At 49.3% G+C, this 27,464-nt stretch overlaps 1 protein-coding gene and 1 pseudogene across 2 annotated transcripts; one reads left to right on the top strand and one right to left on the bottom strand.

Annotated features, from left to right (window-relative positions):
* Cgn (cingulin) lies at positions 1 to 26,309 on the top strand. Of its 2 annotated transcripts, XM_038311306.2 has the most exons (21): positions 1 to 116; positions 5,838 to 6,725; positions 7,349 to 7,446; positions 7,574 to 7,643; positions 7,744 to 7,839; positions 9,894 to 10,021; positions 11,112 to 11,244; positions 12,110 to 12,322; positions 12,688 to 12,836; positions 13,075 to 13,207; positions 16,321 to 16,530; positions 16,850 to 17,056; positions 17,602 to 17,859; positions 19,489 to 19,659; positions 20,934 to 21,095; positions 21,936 to 22,025; positions 23,204 to 23,287; positions 23,374 to 23,492; positions 23,724 to 23,832; positions 24,458 to 24,621; positions 24,879 to 26,309. In XM_038311306.2, exons 2-21 carry the CDS (start codon positions 5,874 to 5,876, stop codon positions 25,018 to 25,020), a joined length of 3,588 nt encoding a protein of 1,195 aa, XP_038167234.1. In that variant the 5' UTR covers positions 1 to 116; positions 5,838 to 5,873; the 3' UTR covers positions 25,021 to 26,309. The 2 variants fall into 2 exon arrangements, 1 of the variants encoding a protein (XP_038167234.1); XR_005283105.2 differs by lacking the exons at positions 1 to 116; positions 23,374 to 23,492; positions 23,724 to 23,832; positions 24,458 to 24,621; positions 24,879 to 26,309 and having other exon boundaries at positions 20,902 to 21,095; positions 23,204 to 23,255.
* LOC119800924 lies at positions 14,904 to 15,408 on the bottom strand (annotated as a pseudogene).
* Positions 26,310 to 27,464: the final 1,155 nt, after the last annotated feature.

Raw genomic sequence — 27,464 nt, 5'->3', positions numbered from 1 at the left:
AGAGGAGGGCGCTCGGAGCTCGGAGGGGCTGGGCTGCAGCCGCGCGTGCTGCGCGGGCTGACGGAGCGCGAGCCCCCGCGGGGTGTGTGAGCCCAGGAGCACCGAGCCCGACTCGGGTGAGTGAGCCTGCGGGGAGCGAGAACACCTGCGAGGTGGGTGGGCCCGCAGGAGTATGCCTGAGGGGCGAGGTGGAGGCACCAGATGCCCTCCTCCTCCTGGGCACAGGTGCTGAGTTTAGGAGGAGGGGCGGTCAGAGTGCGGTAGCAGAACTAAGAGCTTGGCCCCTGCTCCGGTGCCAGAAGTAAGTGACTGGTACCGAGCCAGGTGTGGGGCACCTGAGGGTAAGGTTATTCCCAGGGCATCGTGCGTTTCAGCGCTACGATCTCTGGAGGTCAGGCGCTGGCCCTTGGGGCAGAATTTCTCTTGGAAACCAGCGTCGGGGCGGGAGAGGGTTCGTCGTATTGGAGCGAATGGAAGTGCCGCCGTGGGTTCAGAGACTGCGGTGGCGATATCAGCAGGTGCTGGTGTGGGGGTGACCCCCCCGCCCCGCCAGTTCTTGCTAGCCTCTGACACCCTCCTCTGGCTTTGGAAGTGCTCTGAAACGTGGGGTCGTTTTCTGACCGTTTGCCCACTGGCGAAAACGGTTGCCAGTAAGACACTAAGGTTGGAATATGAGGGCACCCCCATCTCTTTGCTAGGTGTGAGATTATTTAAGGTTGTTTCTGTCTTTCTTTTCATGCCAGGGAGAATTTTTCCTTCTTCCTCTAGAAAGAACTGTGTGTGTTCTCTAAGGGAGGGGCATCAAGAAGGGCCCCAAAAATGACTGAAAATGTTTGCTTTTTCGGGGGAGTGGATCGTGGATTGATTGAATACTGGGTTTCACGTAGTCCATGCCGGCCTTGAAGTTGCTGTACTGAGGAGGCTGACCTTGAACTGATTGCCTGCCGCTGGCAACGCCGGGGTTACAGGCGTGTGTCACCACACCCACCTAGAAGTCATCTTTCCTAAGGCTGATGTCAACCCTTCCTTTCCAGAAAATATATATTTCTTCCTTTAGTTCTGGATTGGGGGGCACTGGCGAGATTTGGGAGTGCAGCTAATTTTCTTGCTGCATTACAGAATCCTCTTGATTCCCTGGAACCCTAGCAGGCGTCCCGATTCCTGATCTGTGATAAGTCACTGTAGGCACTAGTGGTGCAGAAAGACAGGCAGAACTCTCTAGGAGACCAGAAGACTAGGGGAATGCCGTCTCCAAATTCCCAGGCCACATGAGAGGTATATACTGGGCCCCAGACAACTTCTGAGGTGAATTTCCTTGCCTTAGGCGGCAGTGGAGGCAGAGTCAACCTTAGTTTGGTCCCTTTGATGCTCTGTCTGAAGACAGTTGCTGTAATTGGGAAATAATTAGCAACCGCTATGTTGTAGACAAGCTGCCTACATGGTCCAGGGCACCTTCCTTTCCCAGCTATTTGGGAGTATGGGTCTGGCTCTGGGGACTGTCAGCTCTGAGATTTGCCTGATTCTAAGAGGATTCTGGCTTCCTGTGGTTCCCAGGCAGACTTGCCTGCCTTTACCCTGGTGGGAGGAGAGGGGGTAGGGCTGTTTCTCTTTGTGCCTGGGAGGGGAGAGCCAAGCACCTGGGAGTTGATGAAGGTAAGTGCAAGACCAGGAATGCAACTTTGGGAGCCAGAGAGGGAGTGGTGGAGGGAGACAAAGTCTTCCTGTCACAAACTGGCCTGTCACCACGTTCCAGGTGCATCTGTAACTCCTGTCTCCTCCTCCCTCCCCACCTCTGCCTCCTCCTCCGAAGCCCCGGCCGGCGGGTAAGCTGGAGAGAGCTCCACTCCTGGCCTCTTCCCGTTGCTGTGGTGGGGAACCACTCTGGTCTGCTTTGCCCGCTCCCAGGGTAGCACCCCAGGCCCTCCCTTCCCTTTGCCTCTCAAACCAGTCCAGCCAGTTTGCAAGGGCCCAGTTCTTCATTGTGTTTTTTACCCCCACTGGCCAAGCAGCTCTAGCCTGGTTCTCAGGTTTCTGGTTTTTAGTGGACCTAGTCTGGAGTCCCCTTAGAGGGGTGTTCTGTTTGGGCCTACAAGGAGCCTTCTTATCAATGATAAGTCACTGAGTTGCCTTTTAAATTTTGACCATTTGTTTGCTTTTTTTTTTTATTACCACTGAGGTGGTTCTGATCGATGTTCTTTTAGTTCTTCCCCGTCTGAATGCTGTTCTAGCAGATCGCCTGGCCCTGTGTACATCAGCCCTTCCTCCACACACCCGAAACCACCCCACCCCCTACTTCCTGCCAGAAGTCCAGGGACCCTGTCACTCCTGGTTGGAAGCCAGCTGCAAATGGCTGGGCCAGAGGTGATGGAATTGGGGCAGGGCAGGCTAATGAGTAACTCAGGGAGAAGTGGCTGTCTGGTACAGGTGTACCATGCCTTCTCCCTGGGTTCAGACAGGGATGGCAGAGGCAGACAGATGGCGCTGAATTAACTTCTGGCCTGGTCTTTTCCCACAGTACAGTTGGTGAGAAATGCCCTGGGCATGTGCCAGGAGAGGGAAAAGAGGGTCAGGCATCTGGTGAGAGCACAGGCCTGGGCTTCGTGTTGTTGGTCTGTTGGTCGGGATCATTGTTTACCTGCCTAGGGCTTATGCAAGGCCTTGGAGTGCCCTGCTCTCTTGGCCCCACCCCACTGTCCTCTGTAACTGAAGGCGGGTAGGTTTCGGGTTTTCCGTGTTGAATCATTTAGAGCTCTGTTTTCTGACCCACCCTAAAGATCTCTCCGTCCTGGCCCCTGACCCACATGTCCTGGAATTCAGAGTAGTTGAGGGTGGGGGGTGTCTTTGGAACCTAGGGGAGCACTGGATAGCACCCCTACATTGGCTGGCACTCTGGGCCAAGGAGTGGACACTTTGCTGTGCCTACATGGGAGCTCCTTGTCCAGATCTGCAGATATACTGACAGGGCAGAACTTCATCATGAATAAATCATGTGACTTCTGAGAGCTGGCAGTTTAGGTACATCTATGGGGCAGGGAGTCCAGACCAGGAAGATGTCTCCTTACTAAGGCACAAGGAATGCTATGAGACATCCACGGGCATATCTCTCTGCTGCTGCGAGAGTCGGCCTTGGTCAGGACACAGCCTTCAAAGAGTATTCATTTACATTCTCCAAGTTCCAGGCGGAGGGTAGCTGGGAGTCTTGGACTTTGCCCTGGAGGAGCTCATTATCTAGTGGAAGAGACAGGAACTAATCTCTTCAGTAAGTGTGTGGAGGTAAACTGAGGTAAACCAGCTGGGAATACATGTAAATGATGGGATCTCTGCAAGAAACTCTGCTTTTCCCAGCGAGAGAAGCACTGCTATTTCTTTCTCTTTTCGCTATCTGCCAAACTTGGGCATGCTTTTCCATACACACGGGGCTTTCTCTTTTAATCTGAAGCCCCTTCCTCGTCTGCCATGCAGCTGCTTGTTTGCCTTGTAAGGTTGGGTGCTGATCTCCTTTACTAAACCTGCCTGCTTTCTTAAATGCATACCTTTCCCTTGTTCTACTTCTGGCAACTTCTTTCCGTTTCCCTCCTCCTGGCATCTGCTGTGATTGACAGTTTGCCTGTCCTATTGCTTTTTCTCAAACCCTTAATTGTTTTTAGGCTTCCTTTTGTGTCCATAAATTCTTGTATTGATGAAACTTAAGACTCCCAAAGAAAGAACCTTAATACCTTAATTTCCTCAGCTCCTTAGTGAGTTCAGGAGCAGCCTAGGTAGGCTACATAGACCCTTTCTCCAAAAAAAAAAAGTAAACATTATAAAATTGTTGCATGTGGAGAAAGAAGGCAATCAGCTTGTTTTATTATGTATTTTTATTGAGGCAGAGTCTCACTGTGCAGCTGAAGCTGAGCTTGAACTCCTGGTAATCTTGTCTCAGACTTGACGCTAGAGCAGTGGTTCTCACGCTTCTCAATGCTGCGACCCTTTAATGCAGAGCCTCACGTTGTGGGGACAATGAAAGTATTTTCATTGCTACTTCATAACTGTAATTTTATTACTGCTATGCACCATAATGTAAATATCAGCGTTTCCCGACGGTCTTAGGTGACCCCTGTGAGAGGGTCCTTTGACTCCCAAAGGGTCGCCACCCACAGGTTGAGAACCACTTCTCTGGTGCTTCTTCTTTTTCTTGAAGAGAGCTTCTCCCCACTGCCCTCACAAACTTAAATATTCTACGTTAAAAGTGTGTGTGGGCATGGAGGAGGTGCATTCCTGTCAGTCACAGTCCCAGGACCCCCAAAGTGAATCGTTCTCAGTAAAGGGTTTCTCCCTCCATTTGGGAAGGTCTGGGATTGCTAAGAATGCCCTCGGTGTGAGTTTCTCCCCATCCCTTTCCCACCTGTATTCTGCTCCTCCTGCCCATCTCCTCCCTTCAGCTGCCCTGGTTTGCTGGCTTCCTAGAGCTTCTACTATCTCTGAGAGGGACCTTGCCAAGTTTCCTTGGCCCAGCGCCCCACAGGGCGGTTGGATTGGGTATGATTGTTTTTCTGTCTGGCACACCTGAGGTTCCTCCCTCCAGCTTGGTGCTGGGCTCCAGTAGAGACCAGCAGAAGTGAGGAAACTGCATTTGTTGTTTGGTTTGCTTGGACCAAAACCTCCCTCCCCAGTTCCAGGAACCAGAGCACACCTGGAAGGCATTCCATTTACAGACGCTAAGCTTGGGCAGTGTGGACCAGGAAGTTGGCCTGTGGATGGCCCTGGCTCTGTCCCACAGCCTGCCTGCTCTGGGCCCCTGGGCTGGCACACTGAAACCTGTGTTGAAAGGGTGGGAGCAAAGCTCTGTTGGTAGGATGCTTGCCTGGCACAGAAAGCCCTAGTTCCATCCCAGCACTGCCCTGGAGCTCACCCTTTTGACACCAGTGCTCAAGTGGAAACAGAAGGATCAGAATTCAAGGTCATCTTCAGCTGCGAACAGGGTGTGAGGCCAGCTTTGGACCATGTAAGACACTGTCTCAAAAAAAAAAATCCTCCCTCCTCTTTCTTTTCTGTCTTGGTGTTGTGGATTGAATCCAGATCTCACACATGTTAGAGAGATGCTATACCACTGAGTCACAACCCAGCCCAGAGTTCTTTCTGAGCTAGGCGGCAATCTATACAGTCTACCCAGCCCAGAGTCCTTTCTGAGATAGGCAGTATGTCTACACGGTATCAAGTTCAGAAGAGACAGGAAGCTACACAGGGAAAGCCCAGAGAGTAAACCCATCTGTCTATCCAACCCTCAGGACCTTCACCCCAGACACATTGCTACAGTCAGTAGCAGTTTGTCTTCCCGGAAATCGGTCCCTATTTTGTCATCTATGTATTTTAATAAACTCTGCAGTAGGAGGCTTCTTTTTTCAAGGGTGTGGAAGAATCAGATAGGCAGGTTAGGGGTCTGCCTTTGCATGGGAGAGACTGCTGGCTATCTGTGCTGTATGTGCTGTATCTTCAAAGTCGTACTAAGCCGCAATCCCCAGGATTACATCAAAGGAAATGAATTATTGTTGGATCTCTGGGTCTCAAAGTATGTTATCTGTTTTATTTTTATTTTTTTCTTCCTATGTTGGAGAAACCTTGTACATACTAGGCAAGCTGTCTATTCATGAACTACCTTCCCAGCTTTTCCAAAGTGGACCGGGAGTATCAGCGTCACTTGGGAGAAGTTGCAGTCAGAAACTGGGGATGGACTCCGTATACTGCATTTCTGCTGCTCAGATAAAATATGAGAACCGTTTTCTGTAGAACGCAGTGTTCCCTAAAACTGGCTTTCTACTTCAGGCTCCTCAGCTAAAACTGTTTTCTTCATATTCTAGGACCTCCCCCCCCCCCCACATGTGGAGCAGGCACACATGATGGCTGATCCTCGGGGCCCTGTAGACCATGGAGTCCAAATTCGCTTTATCACAGAGCCAGAGGGTGCTACTGAGATGGGCACCCTTCGTCGCAGTGCGCGTCGTCCTGCTAAGGATGCAAGAGCCAGTACCTATGGGGTCGCTGTGCGCGTGCAGGGCATTGCCGGACAGCCTTTTGTGGTGCTTAACAGTGGAGAGAAAGGCAGCGACTCCTTCGGGGTCCAAATTAAGGGGTCCAACAACCGGGGGTCCCCAGGAGCACTGAGCTCTGATTCAGAACTCCCTGAGAACCCCTACTCTCAAGTCAAGGGGTTTCCCGCCCCTTCTCAGAGCAGCACATCTGATGAGGAGCCCAGGGACCACTGGACCGGAAGACTGCTCCGGTCCCAGTCGCAAGCCTCCCTCACAGGGCTTGCTTCGGTGGGTCCTAACAATCGGAGCGCCAGCTTGTTGGAGCTAACCCCTCCAAAGAAGCCCCCGGTTAACACCATTGACACCGCCCCCTTGTCTTCAGTGGACTCACTCATCAACAAGTTTGATAGTCAAACCGGGGGCCAGGTCCGCGGTCGCACTGGACGCCGCACGCGGACACTTCCCCACGAACAGCGCAAGCGGAGCCAGAGTCTGGACAGCCGGCTCTCACGGGATACCCGTGAGGATCGGGACCGCCAGTCCTCCGACCACTGGACCCCTGGGACAAAGTACGACAACCACGTGGACAGTTCAAAGCAGCCGCCTCAGAGCCAGAGCCCTCTCAGCAGCTTTAGCCGTTCCCGGCAGACCCAAGACTGGGTCCTTCAGAGTTTTGAGGAACCTCGGGAGAAAGCACAGGATCCCACCATGGTGCAGGTCAGATGGCATCCCTCCCCACTGCCAACCCCAGCTTTGCATCTGCCCACGGAATCCTTTGCTAATTCAGATAGCTCAGGGCCAAAAGTCTGCCTTTTCTTCTCTATCTTATCCACTCAGTGTCCATCCACATGCACAGCCTACTTTCATGGTACAATTCTCAGGAGAATGGAACCGAGCGAGCACGGAGAGTGAGCCATTCTGTGGTCGTCAGCACACAGATATTTGCTAGGTCTAGCACCGTCTGTGCAGGATTGGAGGGTATGGAAAGCTCCCCTGCTAGTCTTTCTTGAAGTCCATGCTTTCTCCTTTTTAACTCAGGACTGAGTGGGAGACATGTGCCTTCTAGAGCTGTGTGTGCATTTACAAGTCCCAGCACATCTGTTGGCGTTAATGACAGATTACTTGTGACACGGGTCACAGCTGGTTACTGAGAAAAGTCTGATGTACAGCAATAGTGCAGAGATCTACCCTGCTTGGACTTTTTGGGGGCTGTTCCTCAGGCCTGAGCAGTGTTGTTCATCTCCCAACTGCTGCCTGTGCTCCATTTGAACCACATAATACTCTGGCCTGATCTTTCCTCCCTTCCTCTTCCTTTCCTTTTTTTTTTTTTTTCCCTCCAGTTCAAATCAACTCCAGACCTTCTCCGAGACCAGCGGGAGGCAGCACCAGGCAGTGTGGACCATGTAAAAGCCACAATCTATGGCATCCTCAGGGAGGGGTGAGTGGGGTCCACCTAGTAGTGGGAGCATACACTTCCTTTCTTGTCCCTCTGGCTTCTTTTCCTGTCTCTTTCCTGGTCTTTCCTCCCCTCCGTTCACCCTTGCTTCCGTCCTTCTGTCCCCCAGAAGCTCAGAAAGTGAAGTCTCTGTGAGGAGGAAGGTCAGTTTGGTGTTGGAGCAGATGCAGCCTCTGGGGGTGAGTGACCTTTTGGAGTCAGGACTAGCACCTTGAGGACCTCCAGGGATCTGAATGTGGGCTCACTTCCCACCCGCTTGTTCCTCCATACCTCTGGCAGATGGTTTCTCCTGCTTCTACTAAGGCCCTGGCAGGGCAGAGTGAGCTTACCCGAAAAGTGGAGGAGCTCCAGAAGAAGCTGGATGAAGAGGTGAAGGTAAGCCAGTGCAGGGTTATGGGAGGAGTGAAGGACCACGGGGAAGGTGATGTCCAGGGGATGAGCTAGACTGGAGGGGAGGGCGTCTTACTGAGTGTGAGTATCCTTGTCTGGGCCTCATACTCACAGAGATCTTCCTCGCTCTGCTGGACTCAAAGGTGTGCACCACCTTGCCCAGCTGGACCGGCTCTTCTGAGTGGTCCTGTCTGTATTGTGTGAGACAATAAGTCGGTATTCTAGTCCCAACAAGGCCTTTGAGGTTCTCTGGGACTTCATGGGTGGAGCATATAGGAGATCTAACTCCTTCCTTTTCGTTATCCCTTGGAGTCCATGTCTGGGGTCTGCTATTGACTGCTCAGAGGAAGCTTGAGAAACTTTGTTCTATTGTTCTCTGTCCAGGGGTGCAGCTCAGCTGATAGAATGCTCACTTTGCACGCACCAAGTGTCCCAGGTTCCATCCCTAGTACTGAACACAACCAGTCGTGGTGGACTTGCCTGTGAGCCCAGCACTGAGGAAGTAGAGGCAGGAGGATCAGGAGTTCAGGGTCCTCTCTGGCTATTTATCAGGTCTGAAGTCAGACTGGGTCACATGAAACCATGTCTCAAAAACAGAAAAGGTCGGGCGGTGGTGGCACACGCCTTTAATCCCAGCACTCGGGAGGCAGAGGCAGGCGGATCTCTGTGAGTTTGAGGCCAGCCTGGTCTACAGAGTGAGTTCCAGGACAGGCTCCAAAGCTACAGAGAAACCCTGTCTCGAAAAAACAAACAATTAACAAACAAAAACAAAGACTGCTTACATCCTATGTGTCTCGAGTCTTTTTCTCGTACTTACGATGGTGATGATAATGTCATTTATCGAGTAATTTTTATGGCAGATACTGCTCTGGGTAAATACATGATTATTACAGTGACTGTGCATAGTAAAGCATGTCGGAGGATCTTCTCTGATGAGAAATCTGAAGATGAGGCGGTTAGGGGACTCGCTGTGGCAGTGAGCTGCAGAGAAGGCTGAGACGATGCAGCCGCTCTCCTCTAAAACATATGGACACTTTTTTATTTTTACTTTTCGTTTTGGGGTTGGAGGACAGGGTCTCAAAAGGACTGGCTGTGAACTCACTACGCTAGCCAAGAATGACCCAGAACTTCTTAGTTTTATTTATTTATTTTTGTTTGTTGTTTTTCTGAAACAGGGTTTCTCTATATAGCCCTGGCCATCCTGCAACTCACTCTGTAGACCAAGATGGCCTTGAATTTAGAGAGATCGCCTGACTCTGTCTCCCAAGTGCTGGGATTAAAGGCGTGTGCCACCACTGCCCAGCCAACCCTCTTGCCCCTACTTCCTAAGTTTGGGATTCAGATGTCCATCACCATAACTGGGCACAGTTTATGCCTTGCTGGGGATGGAACCCAGGGATTGTGTATGTTAGGCAGGCACTCTGCCATGCCCCACCCCCCGGCCCCAGCCCCTTTATGAATGTTACCTTCCTCTTTTCCCAGTATTGCCCTGTACATAGTTAGGAGCTCAGCTCCTGTTGGTTTGCAATCCCCTTGTTAAGGAGAAATTGGTGCAGATTAATGGTTATGTGGAATCAAACTTAATGGATTCCAGCTTTGATTCTAGTAATTGTTGGCTCTTAACTAATCCCAGTTAAGTTCTTTAAGTATTCAAATCCTGCTTCCTGATCACTAAGTGAAGATAATAATATACTCTTTATTTGTTGCAAAACAGATTACTCCAAAACTTAACAGCCTAAAACAAGCATTTCTCAGTGTCTGAGGACTGAGAATCAGGGATCAGCTTCACTGAGTAATTCTGACTCATGGCTATTATTACTAGAACACTTAGGAGACTTTTATTTTATTTTATTTTTTGAGACAAGATTTCATTCTAACCCAAAATGCCTGGAATTCACTGTGTAGTTCAGGCTAGCCTTGAACTTATGGTGATCTTCCTGCTTCTGCCTCCCAAGTGTCAGGATTATAGGCATGTGCTACCCTTTGGAACTATTCTGGATCTGTCTACGAGCTTTTCTTGTCCTCCATTTCTTTCCCAGAAGCGGCAGAAGCTGGAACCATCCAGGGTTGGACTAGAGAGGCAGCTGGAGGAGAAGGCAGAGGAGTGTACCCGACTGCAGGAGCTGCTGGAGAGGAAAAAGGGGGAGGCGCAGCAGAGCGCCAAGGAGTGAGTGTGGCTGCGGGAGCACTGGGGTCAGCTTCAGGGCCTGGGCTGGGCCCAGAAGTCCATTCTCGGGGTCTGAAGGAGGCAGATGCGAAGGGGGCGGAGACTATTTTCTTCCTCCCTTTCTGTGTAATGGTGATAGCGCATCATCTGGAGATGGGCTTCTGTGCATGCCTGAGGTTCTTAGTTTGTCAAATGGCCTTCAAAATACCAGCTACCTTACAGGGTCACTGTGAGGATTTACTCACCAGTATAGCAGTCTGTCTGTGACCGATGTTGTCTATGGGACAGGCCCTGGTGTGGGCTCCTGAGGAACATCAGTGAGCCGTGCAGGCAGGGCCCACCTCTCCAGAATCTTCGCTCCCAGAGACAGGGAACAGAGAGTAGAGAAATGGGGCGTGTGCGTGCATGAACTAACTCTTGATGGCGGCGAGTGCTGCAGGCTCCCTCATCAAGGAGCAGGTCGCAGTTTTCATTGAAGTAGTTGGGAATAAATGTTCATTTAAGATTTGAACAGGGGGGCTGGGCAGTTGTAGCATTCACCTTTAATCCCAGCACACGGGGGAGACAGAGGCAGGCGGACCTCTCAGTTCAAGGCCAGCCTGGTCTACAGAGTGAGTTACAGGATAGCCAGGACTGTTTGTTACACAGAGAAACTCTGTCTCAAAGAACCAAAACAAAAACAAAAAAAGAAGAAAAAGAAAACAAGAGGTTTGAGCAAGGGCCTGGAGATGGCTCAGCTGGTAAGGTGCTTACCACAGAACCGGAGGACCTGGATTTTGTCCCTGGGACACACAGGTTGGAAAGAGAAATGACTCCTGCAAGTTGTCATCTGACTACCTCTCAGACGTTTTCCTCAGACATATATACACAGTAAACAAATAAAAATATAATAAAGGAAAAAATATTTGAATAGGGGCACGGTGTAGTTTATTAGTGAAATGCTTGCCCAATTTGACAAGGTCCTTTTATTCCTTCATAGCAAAACCAAATGTGTAAAAATAGAGATTTAAAAGAAGTTTAAATGGATCGATGTATGGTAAGCCAGCAACTGCAGAGCATAGTATCCAGTAATGCTATCATCTCTTGTTAGGCTTCAGAACATGAAGCTCCTCCTGGGCCAGGAAGAAGGATTACGGCATGGGCTGGAGACCCAGGTGAAGGAGCTACAGATCAAGCTGAAGCAGGGCCAGAGTCCTGAGCCTGCAAAGGAGATTCTCGTAAAGGTAGGAAGGTGTGTGTGTGTGTGTGTGTCCCTGCAGCATCCCCAGGTCTGCTCATCCACTGTTTGAAGTACGGAAAGCAGGCAGGTGTTCACCGGTGTTCTTCAGTGTGCTTTCAGGCACACTCAAAGGTGGTGTGAGGTTAGAGACCAGATGACAGTTCTGCTTTAGACTCCAGGCAGTTTAGAGGGCAAAAGGCACCCACTACTATACTAATACTAAGTATAGTTTCTTTCTTTTTGGAGGTGGGACTTTACCAAGTTTACCAAGTTGTCCATTCTGGCCTTCAGTTTGTGATTCTTCTGCCTTCGTCTTCTAGATACTGGGGTTAGAACCATATGCCACCCTGCCAAGCTCTCAATAAGTATTTTTGGCTAAGTGGTTGAGTTTTTTGTTGTTGTTGGTTGTTGTTTGGTTGGGGTTTTTTTTGGGGGGGGGTTGGGGGTTTTCGAGACAAGGTTTCTCTGTAGCTTTGGAGAGCCTGTACTGGAACTAGCTCTTGTAGACCAGGCTGGTCTCGAATTCACAGAGATCCACCTGCCTCTGCCTCCTGAGTGCTGGGATTAAAGGCTTGCACCACCACTGCCCAGCAAGGTTTTTTTGTTTTTTTTTTTTAAAAGGATTTATTTACTTTGTATACAGTGTTCTATCTGTATGTACCTTTGAAGGCCAGAAAAGGGCTCCAGATCTCTTTACAAATGGTTGTGAGCCACCACGTGGTTGCTAGGAATTGAACTCAGGACCTCTGGAAAAGCAGACAGTGCTCTTAACTACTGAGCCGTCTCTCCAGTCTTGTGGTTGAGTTTTAATAGACAGAATGAATCCTACCATGGTCCCCCACCCGAGCTTTCACCTTCCCTTTCTCCAGGACTTGTTAGAGACCCGGGAACTTCTGGAAGAGGTCTTAGAGGGAAAACAACGAGTTGAGGACCAGCTAAGGATGAGGGAACGGGAGCTGACAGCCCTGAAGGGGGCCCTGAAGGAGGAGGTAGCCTCCCATGACCAGGAAGTGGAACACGTCCGGCTGCAATACCAGAGAGATACGGAGCAGCTTCGCCGGAGCATGCAAGATGCAACCCAGGCATGTGACAAGAACTGGAGCTGGGAGAGGACGACACTGCCAGGGAATGGGGCTGCCTTATTCCCGTAATTTTGAACTTTTCATGGTTGTAGTTAGGGACCTTCCTAAAGGACACGTGAGATGGTTAGGAAACCTACCAGAGCAGAGAGGAGTTACAGGCTAGAAATAGCATAAGGATGTGTGACCAAATCCATGGGGAAATACTGGAGGGGGGCTTCCTGCAGATCACAGGGAGGCTGACTGTCATTTCTTAGCATCATAGTGCCAGGGGTCACACTGTCACTCTATGATGCTCTCTGGGCCTCAGCTTCCTCTTCTACCTTAACGTGAAGGTACCTTGGGTGCCCATTTGCCTCCTTCCATAGGACCATGCTGCAGTGGAAGCTGAGAGGCAGAAGATGTCTTCCCTGGTCCGGGAGCTTCAAAGAGAACTGGAGGAGACCTCAGAGGAGACAGGTCATTGGCAGAGCATGTTCCAGAAAAACAAGGAGGAGCTGAGAGCTACCAAGCAGGAGTAAGACCCTCCTGCTTTTCGCAGGGGCGTTTAACCTGATTCTTTACCCCACTGCCTTTCTCTCCCACGAGGCTCTCCCATATTCTTTCCAAAGCTGGTGTTCTCTAGATCCACTCCTTGAGAGTGGTGCCTGTGGCAATGGCCTCCAGAGGGCTGTTCCTTTTGTCCTTTTAATCTCCACATGTGGGAAGTCTCACCTTGATCTTCTATCCTTTGTTTCTAACCTTGCTGGGCTCAGACTTCTGCAGCTGCGGATGGAGAAGGAGGAGATGGAAGAGGAACTTGCGGAGAAGATGGAGATCTTACAGAGGGACTTGGAGCAGGCCCGAGCTGGTGCAAGAGATACTCACCAGGTTGAGGAGCTCAAAAAGGTACTTGGACCTGGGGCATGACTGCAGGTCGGGATGACTCCTGCCTCACTGATGCACCTCTGCCCAGGCTAGTGGGGCTATGTTCAGGAGTGGGGTTTTCAGGCTTCATCCTAGCAGCTCAGTTTTGGCTGTCCAGTTCTGCAGGACTAGTCTCCTTGTTGGCTATAGAGTTTCCTAAAGAAAAAGACTATCAGCAGCCAGGTTGGGGTATAGGCCGAAGCTGCTGGCTACCTTTTAGAAGACATCATAGGTAGCTAAATACATGTGGATTTGTAAAACTCCAGGGTCATTTTTGCAGGCTCAGAGCCTTAATTTGGTCAGCACTTCAAAAACTGCTCTTCCAGGAAGGAATTCATTAACTACGTGATGAAGCAAATGTTTTGTTAGAATGTCTGCTTATTAGTTTACCTTGAGAAATATAATCCCTGGGCTGGAATGCTGGATCAGCTTGGCTGGCCGACCTTTGGAAACCAAATTGTAATCTGAAGGCTATTTGGAAAGCACAGAGTCTGGACATGGTACTTAAGGGGCCCAGTGTTTGATTGCATCTCCCAGTTTCCCAAGCCACAGTCTTGCTGGCAGGACAGTGACACACACTTCTCTTTGATTTTCTTTAGAAAGTCAGTCCTTTTTTCATGCATGAATATGGTCCATAAAAGAGTCATGAGAAAATCATAAAAATTAAAATAAACCCAGTTTCATACTCTTGGTGTTGTAGTATATGAAGGATAAGAAAAGCAGTTAATAGGCCAGGTGGTGGCTCACCTTTAATCCCAGCCCTTGGGAGGCAGAGGCAGGTAGATCTCTATGAGTCCGAGGCTAGCCTGGTCTACATATTGAGTTCCAGGACAGCCAGGGCTCCAGAGACTCTGCCTCAAATCTTCCCTCCAAAAATACCACCCCCCTGGGGCTAGAGAGATAGCTCAGAGGTTAAGATCGCTGCCTGCTCTTCCAAAGGTCCTGAGTTCAATTCCCAGCAACCACATGGTAGCTCACAACCATCTGTAATGGGGACTGGTGCCCTCTTCTGGCCTGCAGGCATACACACAGACAGAATATTGTATACATAATAAATAAATATTTAAAAAAAACCCTCCAAAAAAACCCAAATAAAAACAAACAAAAAACCAAACAAAAAGAGCACAGTTAATTATTTGGGGATGACATTTGTTGTGAAGTTTAAGATACCGAGGAGAGTCTGAAACCTATGGCTGTATCAGCTGACATGGCCACTTGACAATTCTCCAGATGATCTCAATCATTATTATGCCTCAAATAGGAGGTATATTTTATCTAGTATTTAACAAAAATATGAATTAGGGTAGTAGACTAATCAAGTCCAGCACAAACCAGATAGCAGCTGTGTTTCCTTTTCTTTGCAATGAGTTTGGTTAGTGTGTACACTAGAGTACTGCTTGCTCTGCTCTTCAGTCTTGATAGCTAGTTATAAATTTCAAAAGTGCCTAGAGGGAACCATAATTGATATTTTACCTGCCTTTTTAAAAGAAATTTAAGATGCATTAGTACTTATTCTTTCACATTTTTGGTATATTTTTTTTAGATGGCCGGTCCTGTTTTAGTCATGAGTTCATTCTTCTTCCTCCTCATGGTTTCTCAGTGTTATATCTTTTTATTATTCTTTTTTAATTTTGATTAGCAGATGGTCTTTTATTGAGACATTTTCTCTTGCTGCTTCTTAACTAGCTGGGCATTCCTCTGCACCACTGTTGATGTCATCAACGATGTCATGAGGGTGGCGGGGTCCACATTGCAGCCCATAGACTGTGCAGAACCCAGGATTGCTTTAATAGTTCCAGAAAGTTCTGTTGACGATCTTGTCGAAAGTGTTTAATGTTCTTCTGTCTCTTGGTGGCTCCTTGAGGGCTTTGATGATCAGGGCAGAGGGCACCACCTCAGTGTGGGCCTGTCTGTCCTGGATGGTCCGTTTCACCGTAATCCTCAGGCCTTTCCAGTCACGGTTGCCTTGGCAATGTCATCACCAACCTTCATTGGAGACAGACCCAGGGGGCCTATCTTGGGGGTCAGGGTGGATGTGGCACCAACCTCACCTCTGGTGTACCACAAGTACACGACTTTGATCTCCTTAGGGTCAAACTTGACGGCATGGTGGAGGTGGCTGGTGTCAGATAAACCCGGATTAGGGATGATCGAAGAAAGTTGCACCATAGCCTTCTCCTAATTGAAAGCCAAAAGGCGTGTTATGTCTTATGTTCTATAAAATTCCTCTGTTTATACACATGGTCACACTATATAGACTTTGCTGGCCTTGAACTCACAGAGATCTGCCTGCCTCTGCTTTCCTCTTGCTGGGATTAATGCACCACCACTCTTGGCCCCAAATTTCTCCTTTTAAGCCAACAGTTCGGCAGTTTTTAGTATATTCATTGTACGGTGAAGCCATTACCATTACCTACTTACAGAATATTTTAAGCTCCCCCAAAACATCCCATGCTCCTTAGCGGCCATTCTCTCCATGCCCTGACTACCTTTTCTCTCCAGATTTGTATAAGCTGGATATTTCATATCATTGTAATTTTGTTACATGTAGCTTTTGATTTCTGGCTTTTTTCATCTGTTGAGATTCAACTGTGTGGTAGCAAGTGTCTCATCTTCTTGTTTGTTTACATGATACTAGGTTTTAGAGATAGGGTCTTACGTAGTCCAGGCTTGTTTGGAACTTGCTATGTAGCAAGGGTGCCTCGAATGCCTGAGTTTTCTGGCTCTGCCTTCTGAGTGTTGGATTATAGGTGTGAACCACCACGTCTGGCTTTACTCAGCTTTACGGCTGTACAATGTCCTATTCTTGATTTTGTGTATTTTGTTCATTTTCCAAATGTAGGAAATTCTGCGCTTGACACAGTGACTGATCTTGCTATGAGCATGTATGAACAAATTTTTGTGAGAACTGTCAGTTTCATATGCATGTCACTAAGAAAAAGCTCACTTTGTCCTGTGCTCAGCTTTTGTGAATCTGCCCAGTTCTTCTCTCAAGCGGCCTTAGCATATATACTCCTTTCCGTAATGTACGAGAGTCCTGTTTTCTTCACGTTGGAGCCTTATTAAAGCTGTCCTCACTGTTTTCATTCCCTTAGGAGCTAAGACGCACCCAGGGGGAACTTAAAGAGCTTCAGGCAGAGCGGCAGAGCCAGGAGGTGGTTGGGCGACAGCGGGACCAGGAGTTAGAGAAGCAGCTGGCAGTGCTGAGGGCCGAGGCTGATCGAGGCCGAGACCTGGAACAGCAGAACCTCCAGCTACAAAAGACCCTGCAGCAACTGCGGCAGGACTGTGAAGAGGCGTCCAAGGCAAGGGGAGTGGGCCCAGGGCTCAGAGGTGGAGGCGGAGGGGTCAGGAGGGCTGAGAAACCAGAGCCTGCAAAGTTACCTGTGCTGGGTATGTACTGAGCTATTGTGGAGGCTCATGCGTGTGGTGAATGGCAGATTTTGGCAGGGGAGGCTGCATCTGTGTAGTGGTAGGGTTATGGGGAAGTCCCTGGCTGGGGCTACGCCTCCATGCCTGGCTCCTGTGAGCTTCTGGTGGGTGCTTAGGTGGCCCGTTTTCCTGGATATGCATGTTTACGCACCTGAGCCCCACGGTCTGAGCCAGTTCTCCCACTGTCCGCAGGCTAAGCTGGCATCAGAGGCAGAGGCCATGGTGCTGGGGCAGCGCCGGGCAACAGTGGAAACTACACTTCGGGAGACCCAGGAGGAAAACGATGAGTTCCGAAGGCGCATCCTGGGTCTGGAGCAGCAGCTGAAGGAGGCCCGAGGCCTGGCGGAGGGTGGGGAAGCGGCGGAGGCCCGACTTCGGGACAAAGTGCGTCGGCTGGAGGTAAGCACTCCTGGTTCGCCTCCTGGACCTCCCTGCACTTCTACCCTCAAGCCTTTTTCAGTACTCAGCCATTGGTTTTAGTGTGCCAGCACGCCTTCTCAGCGTGTGGCCGTCGTGGGCTGCTCCTTTGCCCTCACCATACCTGTTAAGCTTGGGTTTGTTTCCTGGAGCGACTTGGTGTGAATGTTTCAGACTTTGCACTGATATTTTTGTCTCCTGCCTCCTTTCCCTTTGCTTGTTCTGTGCTTTGATTTTTTTGCTTGTTCCTCGAGCCTGTTTGCACTGCCCACTCTGTTGTTTTCTGAGTCTGGGTCTCACTATATAGCCCCACCTGGCCTGGAACTCACTATGTAGACCAGACTGGCCTCGAACTCAGAGGTCTGCCTGCTTTCTCCTCACAAGCTCTGGGTTTAGAGGTGTGCCACCACAGCCAGCACTACCTTTTTCATTAGTAACTCCCCACCTTTCCCCTCCTCCTACCGCCAATGCTTCTGCCTAAGTTTTGCCTTCTCTCAGCCCAACCGCCCCCTCCCCCCTCTTCCCAGGTAGAGAAGCAGCAGCTAGAGGAGGCTTTGAATGCTGCCCAGGAGGAGGAGGGGAGCCTGGCAGCAGCCAAGCGGGCTCTGGAAGTCCGGCTGGAGGAGGCCCAGCGGGGGCTGGCTCGCCTTGGGCAGGAACAGCAAGCACTGAACCGAGCCCTAGAGGAAGAGGGGAGGCAGCGGGAGGCTCTCCGAAAGAGCAAGGCAGAGCTGGAGGAGCAGAAGCGTTTGTTGAACAAGACTGTGGACCGACTCAACAAAGAGGTAAGAGGTAAACACAGGTTGTGTGGACCCATAGGAAAAGGCGTTAAGCCTGCAGAAACTAGCCCTGGAAGTGGGTAGGTTGTGTGACGTTCATTTTCCTCAAGAGAGGATTGGGCCAAATCTTTTTTTTTTTTTTTTGAAAAAAGCTTATATTATTATTATCTTGTTCTGTTTTTTTGAGAAAGGGTCTTTCTGTGTAGCCCTGACTGTCCTGGAAGTCACTATGTAGACCAGGCTGACCTTGAACCCACGGAGATCCACCTGCCTCTGCCTCCCAAGTGCTGGGATTAATAGTGTGTGCCACCATACTTGACTCTTACTATTATTTTAAAAGTGGGTCTATATATCTGTGTCCCTGTCAGGGTTTATCTGTGTGCATGTGAGTGCAGTACCCAAGGAGGTCAGAAGAGGGCACCATGTCTCCTGAGGCTAGAGGCTGCCCATTATGGGCTCCAGAAACTGAACTCAGGTCCTCTGGAAGATCAGTGTTACTTTTAACTGAGCCATCTCTCATCTCATTTCTTCCTTTTTTTTTTTTTTTTTTTTGAGACAGATCTCAGGTAGCTAAAACTAGCACTGAACTCTATAGTTGTGTGCTACCATGGCCAGCCCCAATGTGGTATCCCATTTACATAGCAGTGGTTTTGCCCTGGGGTCTTCATTCTTGGAGTTTCCTTTAGGAGTCTCAAAGATGTAAGAGCAGTCTTTAGTAAAGGTTTGAATTGTGAGGAGAGGAAGAGGTTCTTCCTCACAATCTGATTTTTACAAAGCAAGGTCAACTACTAGCAAACTGAGAAAAACAAACATTTAATTTTCTCTGAAAATAGTACTTAAGGGCTTGTCACAGTTCAGTAGGCAAATTTTCTTTTTTAGTGGTATATCTTATAACCATGTCACCTCAAGTTTGCAGAAGCATGGTCATTGAAGGTTTACTTAGTATCAACCACTATTAGAAGTACTTTAAATAATTAACATAATTCAATATTAACAATGTAGGTACTGTTGTGATTCCTATCTTTTTTTTTAAAAATAATTTATTTACTTTTGTTTCCTTTGCATTGGTGTTTTGCCTACATGTGTGTCTGTGTGAGGGTGCCCAGATCTTGGGGTTACAGACATTTGTGAGCTGCCACGTGGGTGCTGGGAATTGAGCCTGGGTCCTGGAAGAGCAGGCAGTGCTCTAACCACTGAGTCATCGCTCCAGCCTGCTATCCCATCTTATAGATGAGAAAATGAGACCAGAGATAAGTGATAAAGCTATGGTCTATCCAGACATTTGTTTTCTTTTGTTTTTAATTTTTTTATTTATTTTTATTTTATGTGCATTCATGGTTTGCCTGTATGAGAACAGAACCGGAACCGGAGTTATAGACAGCAGTGAGCTGCCATGTGGGTGCTGGGAACTGAGCCTGGGTCCCCTGGAGGGGCAGGCAGTGCTCTTAACCACGGAGGCATCTCTTCAGTCCTTGTTCAGACTAGTTGTAGGAGGGATGGAGACCAGGGAAGCTGGAGAGGACTGCCTGGCAGAGAGGAAGCTCTTATGAGACTTCTGGGAGCTGGGACTGCACATGGGAGAGAACATTTGGTATAGAGGTGCAGTGTGAACAGACACATTCCCCTGCATTTTAGCTGGAGCAGATTGGGGATGACTCCAAGCTAGCCCTGCAACAGCTCCAGTCCCAGATGGAAGATTACAAGGAAAAGGCCCGGAGGGAAGTAGCTGATGCCCAGCGCCAGGCCAAGGATTGGGCCAGTGAGGCCGAAAAGAATTCAGGGGGGCTGAGCCGGCTTCAGGATGAGGTAGGAGCCTAAGTGACGGAAAAGCGTCCTTTAGTTTGGAAGTCACTGCCCCTTGCTGAAGCTGTGATCTGGAGTGCTAGGGCGCAGACTTGGGTGTAACCACTGGAGTCGGGGGGGTGTTCACATGAGGACAGACAGGAGGGGATGCTGCACATCAGAGTCACCTGGGAAGGTTTTTAACCATCTTTAATATTTTTATTTTTTGCTTTTTTTTTTTTTGTTTGTTTGTTTGGTTTTCAAGACAGGGTTTCTCTGTGTAGCTCTGACTGTCCTGGAACTCACTCTGTAGACCAGGCTGGCCTTAAACTCACAGAGCTCCACCTGCCTCTGCCTCCCTAATGTCGGGATTAAAGGTGTGTAAGGTGCGTGCCACCACCACTCGTCTAAGATTTTTAAAAATCTTGAGACATTACCATAAAATTAATATATAATTTTTTATTACTTAGATCATAATCTGGGACCTAGGGATTTTTTTTTTTTTTTTTTTGAGATAGGGTCTCACCATGGCTAGCCTTACACTCACAGAGATCTGTTTGTCTCTGTTTCCTAAGTGCTAAAGGATTTAAGGCATGCACTACCATGCCTGACAGGATTGGTAAGTTTTTTGTTTTGTCTATTTTTTGTTTTTTGAGATGGGGTTTCCTCTGTAGGACAGTCCTGGCTGCCCTGGAACTTGCACCTGCTTTGTAGACCAGGCTGGCCTCAAACTCCTGCTTCTGCCTTCCAAGTGCTGGGATTAAAGTTGTGCACCACCACTGCCTGGCAGATTGGTAGTTTTTTTTTTTTTATAAATTTATGTATTTCATATGCATTGGTGTTTTTGCTTTCATATATGTCTGTGTGAGGGTGTTGGATCCCATAGAACTGGAGTCACAGACAGTTGTGAGCTGCCATGTGGGTGTTGGGAATCGAACCCTGGTCCTCTGGAAGAGCAGTCAGAGCTCTTAACCGCTGAACCATCTCTCCAGCCTCAGAGTGGCAGTTTTTAAAACCTCTTTAAATAGGCACACTTGTGCCTACTCCCCGGTAAAACTCCCAAGTGATTCCCATTTGTGCAGTAAGTTTTAAGGCAATGAGGAAAGTGAACTAGAAGTGATTGTTTTCTCACCATGAGCTGGCAGCTCAGGGCAAGCGCTTTGCCACCAAGCTGTGGTCCCAGCCTGGCACTAAAGAATGTCAGTGGTGGAGTATTTCTTCCCATGGGCAGACCGCTCCCACCTTCTACCCCTACATTTCAACTAGGCTGAGCTGTTGTGTATTGTCTTTGGACCCAGCTGCAAAGGCTGCGGCAGGCCCTGCAGACAGCCCAGGCTGAGCGGGACACAGCCCGGCTGGACAAAGAGCTGCTGGCCCAGCGGCTGCAGGGGCTGGAGCAGGAGGCTGAGAACAAGAAGCGCACCCAGGATGACAAGACCCGACAACTGAAGAGCCTCGAGGTAAAGGCACAGGCTGGGTGGGGATAAGGGGCGGTTTGGGGCTAATGCGGTGAGTTTTGAGCAGGAAAAGGAACCAATGTATCTGAAGCCTTTTTCTGTGTAGATAGTAAAGTTCATGAAGTTTTTTTTTAAGCTATGAACTAAATGCAGATGTTGAGAAATTTATAGATGTCATGTAAAAAAAATTATATTTCTGTCATATTTTGCATTTGGACAGTGTTAGCACTGACCCTCTTAGACCTGAGTTCTGCATGTCACTAGCTGGCTGGAGTTGAGCATGGCTTTCCTCCCTTAGAGTGAGTGGTAGCCTCAGTTTGCCGTGCTTGTGTAAGAATAATAGCAACAAGCATACAATGCACTGTGGGCATGGCATGTCACACTCATCCTTGGAATCTCCCTGGGAGGTAGATGGTCTCACTCCATTTCACAGATACGGAGACCTGAGGTACAGAGATTTGTCACTTTCCAGTGCCGTAGGTCCGGCGCCAGAACGTGGGAGGTCTGGTGTCCAGGCCTAGGTGGCTGTATGGTACTGCTGGGCCGCCTAAATTTCCCCACACTCTGGAATGCTGCTTCTGAGGGTTTCCATCCTGGCCTCTGCTGGGGAATAGGAGCTTCAGTTCTTAGGAAGGAATGGAGTCTAGCGTTTGCCTTCCTGGTCAGCAGAGGGCGCTGGCTCCATGGTGGCTTTGAGCAAGCAGGAGCAAGTGGAAGGTTTCTGGAATGTGCAAGGGGAAAATAAATCTGTGGGACTGAGTTTTGATGGGGGTCTTGATCTGAGTTTGGTGTTCGAGGGCCCAGAATTTGGGACAGACTTGACCTTTTACCCTTCTGCTTCAGGAGAAAGTCTCACGGCTGGAAGCAGAGTTAGATGAAGAAAAGAACACGGTGGAACTGTTAACAGAGCGTGTGAACCGTGGCCGCGACCAGGTGACTGCTCCCCACCGTAACACCCCAGCTCTCAAACATAGCTCTGCTCTCCTCTTTCATAACCTGGGTGGTCTGGCAAGGCAGTCTGCTTCAGGCTCTCCTCTGCTTGGGAAAGGGCAGACAGGTTTCCTTAGGTGGAAGGAAGCCAAGAATTGGAGTCTGCGGAAAGCCCTGGCGGTCCAGGCTGCGCCGACCCTCGTGAGGACTATTTCAATTCAGGAGTCCTGGTTGTGGGATTTGGGGAGCCTTCTTTAACTTGCTCCTCCCATTTGAACAGTTAAAACGTCTCCCTTCAACCTCACACCCATCATGTCACTGTTTGTTTGTTGTTGTCGTTTTTTGAGACAGGGTCTCTATGTAGTCTGGCTGGCCTAGGAGCATGCTCTGTAGACCAGGCTGGCCTCGAACTCAGAGATCCGCCTGCTTATGCCTCCCGAGTGCTGGGATTAAAGGTGTGCGCCACCACGCATACTTCCAAATATCACTTTAATCTCTAGTATCCAACTCTTCCCCTCCCATAAAACCCCTATCGATATCATAATGCAAAATGCGTTCACTCCAATTTTAAAAGTTCCTGTAGTCTTCCAGTTCTGATACTGTTCAGAAGTCCAAAGTTCAAAATCTGTTCTGAGACTCAAAGCAGGCTTTTAATTGTAAGCTCCGCACCCACATCCAGCATGCAGGGCTCCTGGTGACATCATTTGACTCTACTGGTCTTGGGCAGTCCTTCCCCTGCAGCTTTGCTGCTTGTATCATGCATAGCTTCTCTCCTCTCCCATCAGCTCCTCTCGGCGCCTGTATCTTCCCACTGCAAATGTCCCGCATTCCCGGTGCCTGGGACATCTTAGGTTCTCCAGTGAAATTCAGGCTTCACTTTCACAGATTCTGCAGTACCCTTTTGGGAGCCCCTTGCAGGAAACTGATTTTCTGGGATACAATCCAATGTGATGAGGGAGGGGCAATGGCAGGCAGCTTCATGTATGATGTATGATGGCCTTCTCTAATCTTGGTAGGCTATTGAGAATAGGATGCTGAGAATTCTAGGAGAGTACTTAATTGCTGAGAATTTGAGGGACTCGGGGTTCAGAGAGTGTCTTCCAGGGATCTGGTTCTGTTGACTTACTTTGCAGGTTTAGCTGTGGTCTTCCCCAAGTCTGATTCTCCCCCATCTCTGACAGGTGGATCAGCTGAGGACGGAGCTCATGCAGGAGAGGTCTGCCCGGCAGGACTTGGAGTGTGACAAAATCTCCTTAGAGAGACAGGTGAGAAGGAGTCTGGGGATAGACTCAGAAGGCCAGACAGAGGACCACCTGGAGTGCTAACCACGGGATCTTCCCATCTCTCTCAGAACAAGGACTTGAAGACCCGCTTGGCCAGCTCCGAAGGCTTCCAGAAACCCAGTGCCAGCTTCTCTCAGCTTGAGTCCCAGTATCAACTGTTACAAGAGCGGCTGCAGGCTGAGGAGAGGTGATACGAACCTGTCAGTCATCCCTCTCCCCGCCCCTTGCTCCTGATTTAGAGCAGAGTTGTGGAAATTCTGGGATGGGAATGACCCCTGGGTCTTTGGGACTTCCCTGGATCCTCCCGACCCGCTGGTGAGGCTCGTGACAGAAAGGTCCTTGGAGGTGGTCAGTGCTAAGTAAAGGCTTCCTTAGAGATGGCAACAGCTAGAGACCTCCCTTTCCTGCTCTTTCTTAGAGAGAAGACAGTCCTGCAGTCCACCAATCGAAAACTAGAACGGAGAGTTAAAGAGCTCACTATCCAGATTGATGATGAGCGGCAGCATGTCAACGACCAGAAGGATCAGGTGAGGGCTTGGCACCCTGTGGACACGCAGCCACAGGGAACTAAGTTAGGTGCTCTCTTGAAGGCCACTGTCCCCATAAGTCTTCCGCATTTAGAATTTGCTTGTGTAAGGACAGAGATTAGTTTGAGAGGTGTAGCCTAGGGTAGTTATAGCCTTTGTATTGAGTGTGCTAGTTTCTCTAAGTGTTATATGTACACGAATTCCCTGAATCCCCAAATAACCTTTGGGTTGTGCTTGTGTGTAGGTGTATGTGTGTATTCATGTGCACAAATGTGCACGTGCGTGGAGGCTGGAGGACAACCATGGGTGTTGTTCATCGGTCACCTTCCATCTTCTTTTTTGAAATGAGATTTATCACTGGTCTGGAACTTGCCAAATAGGTTAGGCTGGCTAGCTAGTGAGTGTATCCTAGGGAGATTACATGGCAATCTATCTCCTTTATTGGCTGAACTATCTCCTTAGCTCCCTAACCTGCTCTCAACAATTCCCTGAGGCTGGAGGATTTACATAAAGTCACAACATTGTGTGGGGTTGGGGAGGATTGTCCCTTGTCAGAATCATTGCAGGGGAGGTTCCAGTCCTTGGAGTAAGCTTTCCTAATGTGGGGACACCCTGTCTTGCTTAGCTAAGCCTGAAGGTGAAGGCTTTGAAGCGGCAGGTGGATGAAGCCGAAGAGGAAATTGAGCGGCTGGACGGCCTGAGGAAGAAGGCACAGCGTGAGCTGGAGGAGCAGCATGAAGTCAATGAACAGCTCCAGGCCCGGATCAAATCCTTGGAAAAGGAAGCCTGGTATGGCCACCTTTCTGTACCTTGCTCTGCACCATACTCATGGGGGGTAGGGAATGGACCCTCCCAAGCCGGATAAGGAGAACTATGTAGTTCTTTATCCCTGCCTAGAAGGTAGACTAGTCAAGTCTTAGTATCTTAGCTTCCACCGTTCCCTTTGTCTCCCTAGATTCCTGGTGAGGAGGGGACCGCATGCTAGCTTTAGGTCTTAGTGTGGAAGGGTGATGGTCTCAGTCCTGCCCCTTCTCTCTCTGACTCAGGCGGAAAGCTTCCCGCTCAGCTGCTGAGGCGGCCCTCAAACAAGAGGGGCTGAGCTCCGATGAGGAATTTGACAGCGTCTACGACCCCTCATCCATTGCATCCCTGCTCACAGAGAGCAACCTGCAGACCAGCTCCTGTTAGCGCATGCTCTGTTAAGGACCATACGGGCTTGAAACCTATCTCAGCCATCCCTGCTCTGCTTCGCTCTGTCCTGCCTGCCTGAGTCTTTTTTTTTTTTTTCCCTATGGGTGACCTGATTCAGACTTAAGACTGGGAGGGGTCAGAGGAGGGGTCAGAGTAAGGGTGATAAAACATTAGCAATGAGCTGGTGGTGGGCTTGTCCCTGTCACTGGCAATGAGCTGGTGGTGGGCTTGTCCCTGTCACTGGAAGAGCGGATAGGCCTGCTGAGCCCTCCGTCGGTTCTGACCTCTCTATCATCTCCCGTACAGCGGGACTAATGGCCAACATACCCACTGAGGGGGACTGCAGAGGACAGGGAGGGATGGATATTACCATGTATGTAAAGCTTTATTTCTTTAATATTTAACCATATGGCTCAGGGAAATACCCAATGTTCTGCTCCCTGGATCCCTGCAACCTTTATTCCTCCCACTCTGGAGCAGGGGAGGGAGCATTATGGGTAACGGACATGCAGGCGTGGCTCTACCCACTTCGGATACTTTTTGCACAGTCATGGGCCCATGAGTAGTCCCTAGCATCTCTTCAGTCGCAATAGTTTTGTTCTCTCCATGTCACTGGGTCCAGGGGACCTGTCGTCTTTCCGTCTTTACCATCCCGGCCTTGCTGCTTTACTCTCAGTGCCTTAGCAGTGTGAGATGAGGATGCTGCCCTTGCCTTTCCTAAGCCTGCACTCATACCTCTCCAGAGAGCAGCCTTTCCTCGCTGGGGCCCAGCCTGTCCTTCCCCACAGGCCGCTCTGCCAGCCAGCCCCCGGGAGAAGGGCTTCCAAAGCCTGGGTGAGGTGGTGGGGACTGGTTCTCCTCAGGGTTCCATCTTCCTTCTCGCCCACCCTGTCTGGGAACCACGAGGACTGTTTACACAGGTCCTAAAAGCAAACATCTAGTCCCTGTGGCCTCCTAGTGGCTTCTCTGACCAGATGTCCCCATCCTCCATGGGAACCAGCAGATCTTTGCTTTTCTCAGGAAGTGAGACTCCTGATTCAGATCTTTGCCTGGGGTTAGAAGATGACTCCCAGTAGAGATGGGAAGGGGCACTGGAGAATGTATTCCTCCTCTGAGTTCTGGGGTGTGCCAAGCTCTGGTGGGTGAAGGTAATGGATGGGGATGGTTCACCTCTTATTTCCAAAGTAAGTTCTGTTCTCATCAATCACTTGTAATTTCATGAATTAAAAAAAAATCCTGCAAATCAGACTGTCTTGGTTTATTTTAAATTAAATATTTAAATGACATATCTATACTGAAATTCCTGTCTTTATTTTCCTGGCTATTTGGGGGTCTACTCAAAAGTTTGCTGTTGGGGCTGGAGAGATGGCTCAGAGGTTAAGAGCACTGGCTGCTCTTCCGGAGGTCCTGAGTTCAATTCCCAGCAACCACATGGTGGCTCACAACCATCCGTAATGAGATCTGGCGCCCTCTTCTGGCGTGCGGACATACATTGAGGCAGAATGTTGTATACATAATAAATAAATAAATCTTTAAAAAGAAGTTTGTTGTTGTTTTTAACATTGTGTGTGTTTGGTGTGTTTGTAGCATTCGCGTATGCATGCATGCATGCACACACACACTTGTGGAGGTCAAATAATAAATTTGAGACTCCTTTCCACAGTGTGGGTCCTGGGGATTGAACTCAAGTTGTGAGGCTTGGCAGCAGGCGCCTTTAGCTTTTTTAGCTTCTTTTGAAGTCATTTAAACTGTACTTTAAAATGAGACTTTATTTGAGACGTCTCTCATAACTGATCAGGGATCTAGGAAACATGGACTACTTAAAAGTAGAAGTACTCTTTCCTAACAACCTCTGCCGAAGAGCAGGGAACGCTGCAGTAGCTACTTTGTATTGCTGTGATCAGACACTACAAGGCAGCCTAGACAGAGAAGTGTTTATTTGGGCTTAGGGTTCACAGATAAGAGTGTCACCATCATGATGGCAGGCAGTGGCAGGAGGCAGGAAGTTGACTGCTCACATATCAAACCACACACAGGAAAGTAGAGAGCAAACTGGGAATGGCATGGAAGTCTCTGAACTCCCAAAGCCTGCCCCAGTGATATAATTCCTCCAGAAAGACTACACTTCCTCACCCTCCCAAACAGTGCTTTCAACTGGGAACCAAGTGTTCAAATGACAGCCCGTGGAGGACTTTCACACCAAACCGCCACAAGTGCCGTTGAGGGGTAGAAAAGAGACCAGAACCAGGTTTTTCTCTTGTCCTGGGTCACTGATCACCCCAGCTTTTATCTTTCCGGTATAGAGCTTTGCATCCATTTCTTCCTATCAAGTGACTCAGAGTCCAATTCCAATTCACATGAAGGAGCCAGCTGTTCACCAAACGAATGAATTGTAGCTGTAGTAGTTCCGCCTACTCAAGCTGGTCAGCCTTTACACACGG

The sequence above is a fragment of the Arvicola amphibius genome, chromosome 14 (assembly GCF_903992535.2).
Source record: "Arvicola amphibius chromosome 14, mArvAmp1.2, whole genome shotgun sequence".
Lineage (NCBI taxonomy): Eukaryota > Metazoa > Chordata > Mammalia > Rodentia > Cricetidae > Arvicola > Arvicola amphibius.
This window is presented reverse-complemented; position numbering and strand designations above follow the sequence as displayed.